We start from the raw sequence: 14,921 nt of genomic DNA, 5'->3' as shown, positions 1-14,921 counted from the left end.
GGGTCTTAAGGCTTTGCAAACAATGTATTCATAATACTATTTAGGGAAGTTTTAACAGTAGTCTCTGCATGATGAAAGCTAACATTTTGTCTAAGGGTTTTTCATATTATAGTCTTAAAGCTTGAAATGCTTCTGAAAAGTCTTGGGAAGACAAAGGATTTCAGCAAAGAATTAACCAGAGGAATTGGAAGAATTCGAATTTAGTATCATTCACCATTGTCTCAGCAAGTTCAGATATCTATAAGCTATGAGCTTTATTTACATCCTGGGCTGCTTTATAGCTAAGGGAGAGAAACAGACACTTAAAGACAGAACTTATTTCAAACATCCATATCAGACCAAAAAAATCACAACTTGAACTTCACCAACTATCTCAGATATCTGTGTCTATATTTAGTCAATGACTCTCATCCACGCCATGAATATATATTTAAAGTTTTGCTAGCTCATCTCATTATTTATTTCAGATAGCTGTTCTGGCTTAAGAAAGCATTCATACAGCCCTCCCTCCCTACTTCTCTGTACCAGTTTAAAAAAAAGAAATAGGGAAAAGAAATTCCTTATATCCTCCATGGCAGACATTAATTTAGTGTCTCCATAGAGAAATCTCTTCCCCATTTTCAAAGGTTTTCCTCAGCATAGCCCAAATCCCAACCCTACTTTCCCTGGTATTGATAAGAATCCAAAATACCTTCAGTTCTCAATCACCCTCAGCATTTCCAAAAGGCTGGGAACACTGGAAGGAAAAAAAATCCTGCATAAACTACAGTAAGTTTAAAGAATTCACTATTCACAGTTCAATTCACATATGTGCATTTTATAAGACCTACAAAGTGTTCTTCTGTGAGAAAATTAGATTCAGTAAAGGATTTCCTTTCTAATAACTACAAGACTCATAAGTTGCAAGGAAATTCTGCCCTAAATAGCTAAAGAGCTGCAGAACTTGTGTTTTATTAAGCTTGATAAACTGCTGAAAAAAACAAAATTTATTTCATATATTAAAAGAGAAGCACCCTCAGCATCTCACTTCAATCTGTTACAGCACCTTTAGTGCAATTAAACATATCTCTCAAAGTCTGGACAAGAGGATTCAAAGCAGAAATTGATTTTGTACTGTTATTTACTCCTCATAACGTTTTTAACCAAAAGAACTAGTGGCTTTACTGAGCAGAGAAACCGAATCTCCTCCTAAGACTGTCTTTCATCTTGTTATGCATAAATATTCTATTTAATAGTGCAATAGTGTCAACACAAAATAAAAAGCCTTTTAAGAAAAATTGTTCTATATGAAAAAAATAAAATGCAGTAGACTAATAAAATATACCTTGAACAACAACTTGGCTTCCAGGAACAAAAAACTGTTGTGTGCCATCAGGTGATTGTCCTGCATATTGCACAATGGTAGCACCTGGCTGAGGAGCTCCTGAATTTGTCATTGTTAATGTCTGTAGTCCATGGACACCATCAGAGGCTGGATTAGAAATCTGGATTGTACCACCCTGAGTTATAGTAACTAAACACAAAAAGGAAAAGAAGAGTTAGGCAATAGAAAGAGATATAACACATTAAAAAGCACACCTCCCTTTTAAAAATAAAAAATAGTAGCTCCTAGCCATTCATAATCATTGCTGTTTTAAACACTAATGTAAAAAAGTTATTTAAAAAAAAAAAGGGCAATGTTTATCAACTGCCACAAAACAAAAAACAGGACAACTAGACAAAGGAAGAGCAAGCCTTCTGACACTCTCAATTCTTTCCTTAGTGTGAGAGAAAGTCTAGCCCAACAATGTTTTTCCAAGCTCTACAGAGCTGTAAAGAGTCCAATACTTAAGTAAAAAGAAAAACAGAACAAAGCTGTTGGTTTTCCCCCATGTAATCAGCAATATGAAAAATACAAATATAATTTCCCCATTAAAAAAAAAAAATCACAGTGTTGTTTACCATAATTAGTATTTAGACAAAAATCAAATTCTCTAGAGAAGTCATTAATTCTATATTCCTTTTGAATGTGGCATTGTCTTTGTTACGAGCAGAAATATCATAGAACCACAGAATGGTTTGGGTTGGAAGGGACCTTAAAAATCATCTAGTTCCAACCCCCCTGTCATGGGCAGGGACACCTTCCACTAGACCAGGTTGCTCAAAGCCCCATCCAACTTGACTTTGAACACTCCCATGGAGGGGACAGCCACCTCCTCTCTGGGCAACCTGTGCCAGCGCCTCACCACCCTCACAGTGAAGATTTTCTTCCTTACATCTAATCTAAATCTACATCCTATCACTTCCTTACATCTAATCTAAATCTACCTCTTGTCCTACCACTACATACCTTTGTAAGAAGTCCCCTAGATGTCAAAATAAATAGCAATTTTTGTTTCCCCTGCATTGTTTGATACAGAACAACATGATGTTCACAAGTAAGCAACAGTGGGGTTGTGTCAATTCACACACTCCAACTGAACAAACAACTATCGCACTGTTGGACCACCATCACAGGTGAGGCAAAGACATTTTTTTTCAGTATTCAATAACAAACATGACAACTACAGCCAACAGGGTAGGTTTGTAGTCAGGTCACGCTACAACACTCATATACAAGACACTGCCTTATGCAAAACTATCCATACCCCTTACAGAAAGATAACACACAGGTTGATGGAGGTAACTTGGAAAGACATTTTATCTAGCTGGTCATACCTGTCAGTCTGTCTGCTTCCATAAGACAAAGCCAAGAAGCTCTGAGAAAAAAGATATTTGGAAACCATAGCAACATACCGTTTTGGCTGGTAAAAAGTAATCAAAGAACAGCCATTGCTGCTGCTAACAGAAAAAGAGAAAAAAAATATTTGCTCTTCAGAAAAATTTACTTATTGAGTTCTTTCAAAAATGGTCATCCCAGACATCCAGACACCAACCTATAGTCAAAATTATCTTTTCAACTAAATGGCCTTTCCTATGCAGGAATAGAGAAAACTGTGGAGAAAATAAGGAATCAGCTATTGTAGTAACAACTGATATCTGTTTTAAACAATGGCACAGCACATATGGTTGTACTGACACTGAAAGAACAAGTCTTCATTGCCATGGACAGTGTACAAGCTCAATGCATAAACTGCTGGATGGTTGCACAAGAGAAGCCATGCAACCAATACTGGCCAAGAAGAGAGGAGTACTCAGATACAATAATAATAAGCAGAAATAGAGATATTGACGGGAGACAAAGATAAAATAGATACATGTAGTGATCTTCTGCATCATATCCAGACTGAAAGCAACACAGGAGATGCTGCATTCCCACACAGTGTTCCCAGTTTTAACTAACAGCAGTTCCTGAGGATTGCAGGCAGCTGACAGGACAGCTGCTCAGAAATGCTGCAGATATGTGCCTTACACATGTAAGGACTAGAAGTCAACAGTCAAGCCCTCTTTGGTAAATTCCAAATTAAGAACCCCTCTACTACAAGGAGACAACAATCCTTGCTACCACTTGTTACCAATTTTTCCTAACCAGAATTAGAGATAAGACACAGACTTCAGTGAAACAGAAGATGTATGTTATTTTAACTTACAAAGTTGAACTTAAAAAAAAAAAAAAAAAAAAATCAAAGTGATGAACTAATAAACTGGGTAAGAAAAACCATTTCCAGACAAAGCACTCAAAACAAGGTTTTGGAGCCAGAATTAGTAGAACCCATGAAGGCTGACATTGCATCATGAAGCAACGCTCTATTATGGCTGAAAACCTATTTGACAAGTTAAATTACCTCAAATATACAGCACATGTTTTAGACTGTGACTATAACTTAATTCAAAGAACAAGTAGCATACAACAGAAATCTTCTATGTTTGGCTTCTGCAAAAGCCAAGGTTAAATTATGATAAATGAGATTTAGTTAAATTTTTGTGGACTCTTAATTCAAGCACATTGTTGGTGATGCTCTCCGTTGCTTGATTTTTCAGAAGTAAATGTTTGATTGAACACGAAAACAAAAACTGTGAATTTCATTATTCTTTTATATACTTCCTTGTCACTATGATTTATAGCTATGTTCAAATTAAAACATCCTCAATTAAGAATCACATCCTGCAAGGCACTGTCAGTAAATGTACAACTCCAGTTTCATAGAGGAATCTATGATTAAGAAACCGAAACTTGTAATGTTTTCGAAATCCTAAACGCTTGAAGGATCGCTAGAACACAGTACATACACTATAGCACTTCTTTTTAAACCCTGAAACTGCAAACTTTTTTTTTTTAACTAAACCTAAGCCAGACAAAAAATATAATTAAAAAATTGAAGAAAATAATTTCATTTGGTCAAGAATATCTGCCAGATTCTATACCAGATAACTGTAATTTAGCATGACCACAAGTCCACAGAAAAGAGCACTTCAGATGCTGGACATCTTGAAGCAGACATTTATGTCTGTAATTTACAGAACAGGTAAGTAAAGCAGCTTAGGAGCCCAACCAAAATTATTTTCTATGCTGAAGGGGTAGATAATATTATAGGCAAATTCTGCTTTCTTGGAGTTAATAATTACTTCTGTTGCATAAATTAAAAGTAACTGAAGAATTCTAAGGGTAACTAGAATAAGACTAGAGAGCCATTCTATCCTCTCTTGTATGCCACTGCAATATTTTAACAATATTCCTCTTTTCTCATTTCAGGAAAAAATACCCCAACTTTCTTTTGCAATTTTCCTGTCATTATATCAAAGGAAAAATACCTGCCTTTCATTGTGTCTACACATGAGAAGACATAAAAAAAAAAAAAAACAACTGTACAAGTGAAGCTTTAACCAATACATAATTGAAAAAAGTGTTATTAGAAGGTTGTCCCTTAGATGATATATGATTAAGCCCAAAGAAGCTATGGGGAGCAAGTTATGCAGCACTTCTAAATTCATGAATGAATAATAAAAAAAAAAAATAAAAACATACAGAACAGAACTGTGAATCTGACTTTCAACTTGCATTCGGATGAAGTATCAAATGTTGGAGACCATGATTTAGTTTAATTCTGCAGTTAAAGTGTTCATACTTGACAATTGGAGAGGAAGAGACATAGTTCTTTTAAGAAAGAAAATTCAAAGTTAAGAAATAATTTCATACTCCAACTGTACACTTTCAAAAAGTCTAACTCACTGTCATTTCATGTAACGAATAGCACTAATACATAACAAATCACAGTAATTTGAAACTGCAATAATTTATAACACTAAACATTCACACTGAAGTGTCAGCATTTTTCATTTCACCCGAACCTCGCTTATACATTTTTAATGCACTGGAGTTCTAGGAGGACTAAATCTAGCAACCAACAAACATCACAAGACACTAAAAGTCTATAAAGAACATGTTAGGAAACATTAAATATAAAAACTGAAATTATTTAGAAATACAGAAACTCTCATTCTTGTTAACCAGAATCCAACATCTCTACTTCATTGTGGAAATCTCAGAAACAAAGTTGTTCCTGTATATATGTTCTGCAACATTACATAGTATCTTTGCAAACATACGGTATTGCCCAGTGTTAGTATGATACAGGCTGGTTGGCATGGCCATTGCAGAAACTCCTGCAGGCGCTCCTTCATCTTCTGACTTTTCTTCTTCTTCAATCTTTGGTATTGCAGGAGCATCTGATGAGAGTTCATTCAAAATTTTTCTAAAAAAAGAATGTAAATTATGTTAAATGTTTGAAAATCCATATCCATGAGAAAACTAAGTCACTGGCTTTTATCAGACAGTTTTGCTGTAATATGTAAGCTGCCTTTAAAAACCAGCAAAACCAAAATAAAAAGTCCTTACCGGTATGAAGGCCTTCTTGAAAGTATTTCCCTACGTTTTTGAGAATCAATTATCCCTTCTGATTCTGCAGATTCATCTGCAATCGATGCTACCTGTAATAGCAAAGTTTCTGAAATTCATAACTTCATAAAAAAAGAAGATAGCAACAGAGTAAAAGATTAGTTAAAAAAAAATTCCTTCCATGTTTGCATACAGGACATTCGTGCACTTATTTATCACTAATCATATGATCTTGGACTTCTTTTTCTAAAGCAAATCACAAATTATGAGGTTAGCAACACATAGCCACTTAGATGTCATCTTCCACTGAAAAAAATCCAAAAGATCAAAATAAGCCAGATCACTTTATGAATGACACCTAGAAAAAGTACTGAAGACCAATGATGTCTTTAAATACAGAAATACTACATAATTTAATTAGCTTTTAAAGTGAAATTTAACATTGAAAATACAGACTACTGCACCTTAAATAACAGTATATAATACAAAAGCCTCTTCACAAACACACCAAAGCTATTTAGAAAATAAGTTTATTTAAATATACACATTTATACACTTAGCAACATATATTCATAAATACAAATACATTGCTTAGCAATACTGTTCAAGTTTAGAAAGCCCTGACAAATTCACAATGTCTCATTTTCTCAGACCTTTATTAGCAGTATTTTCATGGGTTCTTTTTCTCTTAAAATTACCCAAGATGACATTAAGGCCTGGAGCTGAATCACACTCTATCAGCAACTATCTCATTACGCAGAACTGAAAGTGGTTATTGAACAAGAAAAACATGCTATTTTCTTGATTCATTTAACTACTCAGAACTATTGATGCATAGTATTTCCAAACTGAAACAGCGCGGTAAAGTTTATGTGGAAAGGTAGTTTTCCACACTATGACAGACTAGACCATAGGTTCAGACTAAGCACTGTGTTAAACTAACACAGAACAAACATGACTTGAGTGACTAGAAGGCTCAAGTGCTCAACCTGAGTGCAGTGGACGCTTCCCTGCAGCTCAGGAAGGACAAGGAAGACCTCTGGAATTAATGTGGCTGCCAGGCCTGAGTGCTTGGTGCTAGAAACAAAACCTGCATGACCCAACAGAAAATGACTGCTGGAAGGTTATGGAAATTTATGCGTCTGGGTCACCCCAACTCAAACCTATAAAATTACACCTTGAAAGAACTACAGGTTTTTGCAGAATGAAATTGACTCTTGTTTATTTTACTACATTCCAATTCTGTGTAAAAATACTTAATATAGCTTCATTTTGGTAGGTGTTACATAAGACACATCATTAAAACTCCATGCCTGCCTAACTGAAAAAAAAGACCACACAGAAATAGCGAGAGGTACTTCTGCATGTCTAGAGGAGTATACCTCCAAACCAGACTTCAGAGCTGACTGGCAGAGATACAAGAGCTTCAGGAAATTTGTATTCATCCTTTTGCTGGACAGACCAATGCTGACCAGCAAATAGAACTTCCGAAAGGCATTTCTTTCCAGTGTTCTAAAACCACCTGCTTGTGGAATGACCTTCAAAGCCTCTGGAATAAACTTTAAAAACTAAGACAGTATTGCACAGATGAGAGCCTAGGCATCCTATCTCAAAACAGAACTCTCAATCTGCAGGGGAAGAATAAATTAATGAATGAATAAATAAATAAAAATCTATTTTGTCCCAGGACAAACAGCAGAAAAACAAAACCTTAGTGCCTTTAAATCTTCCCATTCCACAACAGCCGCCCCGAGTTTGTGAAGATGGGCAAAGTCAGGAATAGTCATACTTCGAGAAAAAGGTAAGGAAATCACAAGACTATTAAAGCATTTTAATGTGGAACAGGAAATTTTCTGTGAGAAATTTCAAAAGTTCTAATTTTTGTCAAGACAAATAGATAAATCTAATGTTTCAGCCTATTCTAATAGCAAGCAACCATGTTCACAATGCCAAACAATGGAAACCATTGTCATTTTTTCCTGGACATCATTCAGACTTCAACTTTACCACACCACCCTGTGTTTGAACAAATTAACTTTGAGCTCATATTGGCCTGCCAATAACTGATACATTACAGGCAGGAGAAGGTGGAAAAGTCAAATAACAGTCTGAACTTCAAACCTTCCTACAAGTAAAAAAACATTAACAAAACAGTATGGAATGTTATATACATAAGCTTTTTTCATCCAAAAAGCAACAACATTCTAAGAAAAAATTTTGAACACCTAACCGGTTTAAAGCTGCAGGTGTTTGGGAGAGAGGTCATGCAAGCTTTAACATCGACATTCAGCATACTTTTTTTTTTTTTTTTAAATTAAACGGCTATCATTTCCCAAGTTCTCCACTGTCTGGCAGAGACAGGATATCAAGTTAAAGCCAACTGATCTAGAGGAAATGCCAGGTGGCAGGATAAAGTACTTAAGAGGATCACAGAAGGACTGAACAACCTCTGTAATGGAGTCTTTCACAGCATCTTCAATCTCTTCTTGTAGAGACATCTTATTTGCTGTTACCATGCACAAATTAAACTAAAGCAAAACCCTGGAACTAACTAGTCAGTATTAATCAGAACACAGCTTTCCTGTCTCTGCTCCTTTGGGAAAGGGAAGGCTGCTAGAGTTCACTCAATACAACAAATAATCGACTTCCACTCCCCTAAGATGACACAGGAGAAGCTGGGAAGTGATTCCAGAGAAATTCCTCCTTATGAGCTGTGGAGCAAGTCCTCTATTTTTGCCTTTATGTCCTGACTATACTGACTTGAAGAAAAGCAGTGACAGAAGCTGGGAATTGCTGTAATATGATTATCTGATAAAGTTCACCCTAGTAAATTACAGTTAGAAAGAATTCCATAAAAAAAGTATTTATTTTGAATACTCTGATTTGACTTCAAGTTTGACCAAACCCAAGTCTCCTGACATCTGCTGCTCCTGTTTCAATAGCTATCTAGAATTTCAAAACCTTGACAGGTCCCATTATCTACACATACTGTTTACAAAGAAAAAATTCAATACCTGGCCAAGGTTTTCTTCTTATCTCTAAGATAAATCAAACTGACATATGCCTTTTTATTTATTACACCTGAAAGCTACTAAGAAGTCTCAAACATTAAAGGTGGCTTCTCGAGAAGACTGACAATGAATGCCTTTTCCTTAACATGTTGCATGACTGCAGGTAAAATAGGTTACACATGACAGGTGTACAGCTTCTCTTGCCAGAGACATCAATCCTATTTGCAAAAATCAATTCAGGTGACATTTTACAATCAGATTTTAAGACGACTAAAGCAAAGCATTCCTAGCTACAAGAAGAACACCAATGGGAGGACAAGTAATTTTCAAAACACTGCAAGTTCATTCTGTCTAGTCTTTTTCACTATTTAAAAGCTCTGAAAACTCTTAAAAATTTTGCACCAGTCCCTGTCTTCTAACATCACCAACTTGAAACATGGGAAGATTTGCAAAATAAACATTTGTTCTGCTCTTTACATATCCACACCCACAAAAAGCAATACCAGATGCTCTAACAGGGCCTGCTAAAAACAATAAGGAATCATTCAATTATATGTTTACTCCCATTACATCCAGATGCTCTCCAAAAATACAGTATGAGATCTTGCAAATTTACAAGTTGGCAGTCTCATTAGAAACATGATGTTCACAGATTTTAACAAAAGAAACAGCAAGATACGCTACAGTAAGGCCACGTTGTTACACAAATTTTCTGTTGCGTAAGTTCAGGTTCCAAGACACAGTTTCTTAAAAGATAAACAGGAAACATTAAGGAATCGCTACACAATGCTTGTAAAGCTGCTACTGGTTGGCAGTTTGCCATCTCCCCCCTCCTCCCTGTTTCCCACACCATACAAGTAATCTTGCAGCACTGGTAGGAATGAAGAGAAACTGGAGATGGGGTTTGGAGGAAGAGTTATGAAGCACCAAATATTCATGAAAACATAACAATAAAAGAGCTAACCTGAACAGCTTGCATGTGTGGTGACTGAATGACTGAGGGCTGTGTGGCTTGAATGACACCTTGGACATGAACAGTTTGACCAGAAGGCAACTGCACTAGAGATACAGCTGGAGATCCTCTTCCAGCACTTGATGCACCTACAGAAACCTGCAAAAATTACAATCGTCATGTTTAAGTAACATGCCTTAAGATGACACAAATGCTTTTAGAAGCAATACTGAAAAAACCTGGGTTTGATTCCATATCTAAAATAGCTTATATGTGTGTAATTATCACACAAAAAAATAAACTAGTTTTACTAGTAAAGGTTTGGTGTGCATCTTTCCAAATGGCATGGAAAGCTTAAAACTGCCCCCTCTCAAATTGCCAATTTTTAATTTTTTTTTTTTTTCTCCATAGACTTCATGTTTTCTTTTCAATTAAAAACAACCCTAAACTATCATACATGAAATCTGCTGTTGCTAAATGAAGGTTATGAAGAACCTTAATGCAACAAAAAAAACAAGAACAGAAAACCAATATTCACTGAAGTGGTATCTTGCTTCAACAATATACAGGGCAGAACATTCTCAGTCAGGAAAAAAAAAAATTAAAAAATACTCCAGAACTGCTTTGGTTTTGCTTGCTTTGTTAGGCAAGAAGTTTAGATTGAATTTATGCTTTTCGGATAGATATCTCAAGAGATACAAGAACTTTTCAGGTGGAAAGAAAAAAATGTTAAATAAGGCAATACATGGATTTGTAAATTCTTTTAGTTTAATATATCCCTATATATATATATATATATATAGTTATGTGTCAAGAAAAGCAGCATTGGAGTGTATCAGTGTTTTGATACAACAACAAAAATAAAGAAAAACGGTCTCTTCTTTAAGCCTAGCACAGCTGAAAAAAGTGTTTTCTATATGAATAATCTGATCCACTTTTTCTGATGACATTTTAGACCACACACAGCTTTCCTCAGCCCTTGGCTCTCAACCATCAGCACTGAGGATGAATGGGTTAAAGAGTTAAACACCTAGAGCAAATAAATAGGTCAATATTTATGCTATAACTGTGAAGTCTGTTCACAGAAACAAATACTGAAGCAAAGGGAAAACGCCATGATTGATCTAAAGTTCTGCGTGATGAAATATCTCTAAACTCGAAGGGAATGACAAACACAAGCCATACAATAGAAAGAGATATTGTATTTATCAAAGTAAACTGCATTGAAAAACTTTATTTCTATGTTCTTTATGTACAAGAATAAACTCAGATTCATCTCTAAAATTCCGGTATTATTCCCTTCCTAGCTTGGTTCTCAGCCCCAAAAGGTATCTGGTATGAGCAGTAATGGTAAAAAGAGATGGCAGTGAGAACAAAAACATGATGAATGCTGAATATTTTAAAAAAAAAAAAAAAAGTTAAAGAAAGTTTTGTATTTTTCTGTATTCAAACTGAAGGCTTTTTTGCATTCCAAATATTAAAGAAACTTTCATTCCTGATCCATAAGCCATTGCTTGTCTGGGAAACATTCCTTCCTTGAAGCAAGAGAAAAATTTTAACTACTCTTAAGATGTGCTACTATCAAAAAGGCCAGATGTTGGCTCAGATTGTCCTGAAGAAACAATGTTTCTAGGGAACAGAGACAGGATCTTGTCAACATTCACTATGTAATTGTTCAATTGTTATAGGAAATTGAACCACTTTCCAGGAAATAGAACAATTGAGGGCATTTCTAACCCCGAAATGGAAACAATCATTCCTTAAATGGCATTAAATGGCAATATGTAAATAGAACATACAAACCTTTTCCCAATCTGTAAAACAAATACTAATATTATCAGAAATTTATCAGAAATAGATATTTAAGTTTGAGATCTAGAAAGTCTTGAAGATCTGAAGACTATGATCTATTATGCATCAAAGCTGACATTATCCTAAACCCAAGCTTCAAGGAAAGAATATGGAGCAGTCTAAATGTTTCCAAAGCATGCTAACTTTTGAAATCATTGCAGAGGCAATTTCACCAAACCTTACCATCTATTGCTATCTTTGTGAGAGCTGCAATCTGATACAAGACTCTCTGTATCAGAAAGAACTTTCAGTACAACACACACAAAACAGTACAAGGTGAATAGTTTATGAGTTTGTTTTCAGTACACATTGGGTCAGGCACATACAATCAGGAATTAATCCAGTACTCAAGATTAAGAAACACTGCGTTCATTTAAAAGCTCCTTATTCAGTATAACAACACAAAAAAGAAGAAGAAAAAAAAAAAAAGGCAAGCCACACTCAGCTAAGACTCTTTTAGACTAAAATTTGCAATATCACAAGAGAAATTGTTTTGTTCCCATTAATGCAGATAAGAGATTAAATTAGGGGGTAGGTCTGATGGAAGAGGAGATGGTAGTATTTTAAAACTGGATCAAACTAAAAGTGATTTGTTTGTCCATTTAATCTATTTTAAGGAGCTCAATTTGATTTGATCACTATTTGCTGATTTTCCACAAACATCTGAAGGTTACACAATGTATAATCTATGAACTTTAAAATGTCTGTGTTTCTTTTGTATTAGGTTTGTTTTCTATAACTAAGACTGAAAAAAATCTTCCCAACTTCATATTCTGCAACTTTTTAATAAATATTAGAAATTATTAAAACAATTTTGATTCACATTTCCCTTTGCATTGTTTTCAAATTGAATATTCCTGTGTTAACTGAAATACTAGAGCCTTTTGACACTATCATGCATAACTGCTGACTGAAACAGACTTGGCAAAAAAATGACTTTCTGACATCAGTGATGAGCAATGCTACCTTTAACATCATTACTGCAAGGGCTGTCTGGCACAATGACTGAAAACAATCCACAGAAGCGACTCAGGAACACAAAGGGAGAAGGGAAGCTTAACACATTAAGCACCTGGTTAAGCAGTGTCTAAGGGTTATGTCGCTAGCAATGGCAGAGAGACTTCAGATGCTGTAACGTCCTTTCAGGTTCTGTTCTCTTAGGTATGCAGCAGTCAAGTGCAATAGCTTCAATAAATATGAACCATGCATTCTGTCATAGTATGGTCCCATACCTCATATGTTTGGAAATATAAGCGCTCCCTCTTGGAAGAGGGAAAAGTAAGCAGCAAAAAAGATCATGAACTACCTTTATACTGAGGCACGCATGCTTTCAAAGAAAGGCATTGCTCATCAGTTATCTGACTTCAAGATATATTGTCCATCTGAGAAGTTACACTGTGAATGTACATAGTCTTGTCACGCAAGGTCAGATAACTTTTCCCTACAGAACTACAGAGGTTACATTCACATTCAATCCCTCATACCTCAAACATTGCTGATATGAAGGACACAGTACACGTCTCCATCTGACTGCTGTCCCTGCTGTAGAATCTAAATGCTGCAAGGACACCAGAAGTAAAGTGAAAAGTACTTCTGTAAAAATTTAAAAACAAGGCAAACCCATCCTGGATTTACCTAATAAAAGAGCAAGGGACCTGCCACACTCAGGCACCAAGCCGCCTCTGTAAGGGAAAGCTGAAGACAGGGAAGTTTTGGTCAACTCCAAAGCTAATGTCAAAAAAAATGCATGTAGTTTTAAGGAAGACAAGGTTAGGCTGATTTCAACCATTTGGTGACAGCATACCCTTGAGGAAGCACAAAATGGTGACAAGGCTGCAGGGTAATAATGCCGTAACACCAACTTTGCTAATGTCCTGGAACTTGCATTTGACAGGCTGGTTTTAGAGCCATATTTGCAACAGCCTGGAAAACTTCTACAGGGCTCAACCTATTGGGAGGAGAATTTAACACAAAGTTTGATGAAGAGAGCCCACAAGGACAATACCCTTTAAGTGATAAACCTGAGCAGTGCCAGCTCACAATGGCTATGTACTCCAGGCTCCAGAAAACTCCCTCTGCTCCCTCTGAGAGCAGTTCTCACATTTTAAATCCTGACCCATGACTAGTTCAGGGCCAGCACCATTAGGTCAACAGATGGTATCCCAGACCAAGACAGCAGACAGCTCTACTGACAGACAGAACATGACAAAATTTACAAGAAGTGATTCAAAGAACCACCCGTCAAAGAGGTAGGATTAAGGAAAAAAAACAACACAACTGAAAGTATTTTGTGAAGTCTGAAAAAGCTCTAAGTACATTCCTCATATTTTCATAGCTAGATTTAGTGTATCTGAACACAGGGCAACATAGAATGAAATATGGCCTCTAGAAATCCTGCAAAAAGAACCTCTAATTTATCTTTGAATATCAAAGTAGATGTAACTGTTCCAAGATAAAAGTTTGGCTATCATCAACATTATCAGAGTATCTCAATCAAAATTAACTTCCTTTTAAGAACAGCCCTACATGTATTAATAGAAGATCTGTTCATGTGAGGCAGAACCCATGAAATAGGTTCTTTTATACTTTTTTATACTTTATCTCAAAACAGGTTGAGAAATTGTCCACCTTGCACCTTTGTTCTTTCCTAAAGAAAAGGCATCAAGCTTCTGTACAGGTGTTCTGTACACTTCCAACAGCTTCTGAAAACAACCACCAAAATCTTTACCAATTAGTATTTTCTTACCTAAATCTTTTGGTCGCTGGATCACCAAAACAATACCATGTCAATTCATTAACTGGATGAAAGTGAGGGATGCAAGAAATTAAGCTATAAATGCAATCTTATTCTACATTGATTACTTTTATTTTAAAAATAACACTTCAAAGACAGAAATTGTCAATTTTGCCTCACTGGATGAAAGACGCATCTCGTTTTTGTTAGTTCCTAATTTACTAATTTTTGGTTTTGCAGAAGAAGTAATTTTACTTTTATCACCAAAAAACTGCAGGAGTATATAGCAATATCTATTACACAAGCTAGGGGGGAAAAAAAAAAAAAAAGATGCTATTTTCTCTCTAGTAAAAATGTACAATAGGTCCACCTTAGCATTGGAGGTTATCCCATCACACAATAGTGATCCAGCCCAGACATTCTTAATGTCTCTCCTCCCTCCCAACAGAAACGACATTAAGAATGCTTCAGCACAAAACAATGTCTGTCCTCTAGAGATTGTAATTTTATTGTATACCTTGTCTGCCTTTTTAAAAATAAATGGCAGTATTTCTTTAA

At 35.7% G+C, this 14,921-nt stretch overlaps 1 protein-coding gene across 6 annotated transcripts in view; it reads right to left on the bottom strand.

Annotated features, from left to right (window-relative positions):
• CREM (cAMP responsive element modulator) overlaps window positions 1-14,921 on the bottom strand; it is a 33,055-nt gene that overhangs the window by 9,230 nt on the left and 8,904 nt on the right. For 2 of the 6 annotated variants that reach the window (XM_032982643.2, XM_032982645.2), the window contains exons 3-6: window positions 9,791-9,937; window positions 5,816-5,907; window positions 5,527-5,672; window positions 1,325-1,513 (exon numbers count right to left, since the gene is read on the bottom strand). In XM_032982643.2, the coding sequence (XP_032838534.1) occupies window positions 1,325-1,513; window positions 5,527-5,672; window positions 5,816-5,907; window positions 9,791-9,937 (574 nt within the window). Of the gene's footprint in view, window positions 1-691; window positions 737-1,324; window positions 1,514-5,526; window positions 5,673-5,815; window positions 5,908-9,790; window positions 9,938-14,921 lie in introns of those variants that run through there. The other 4 variants (XM_032982646.2, XM_032982647.2, XM_042801787.1 and 1 more) reach the window with 3 other exon arrangements.

The sequence above is a fragment of the Tyto alba genome, unplaced genomic scaffold (genome assembly GCF_018691265.1).
Source record: "Tyto alba isolate M040663 unplaced genomic scaffold, T.alba_DEE_v4.0 Super-Scaffold_38, whole genome shotgun sequence".
NCBI lineage: Eukaryota > Metazoa > Chordata > Aves > Strigiformes > Tytonidae > Tyto > Tyto alba.
The sequence above is the reverse complement of the archived record's forward strand: the minus strand, read 5'-3'. Positions and strand labels throughout refer to the sequence as shown.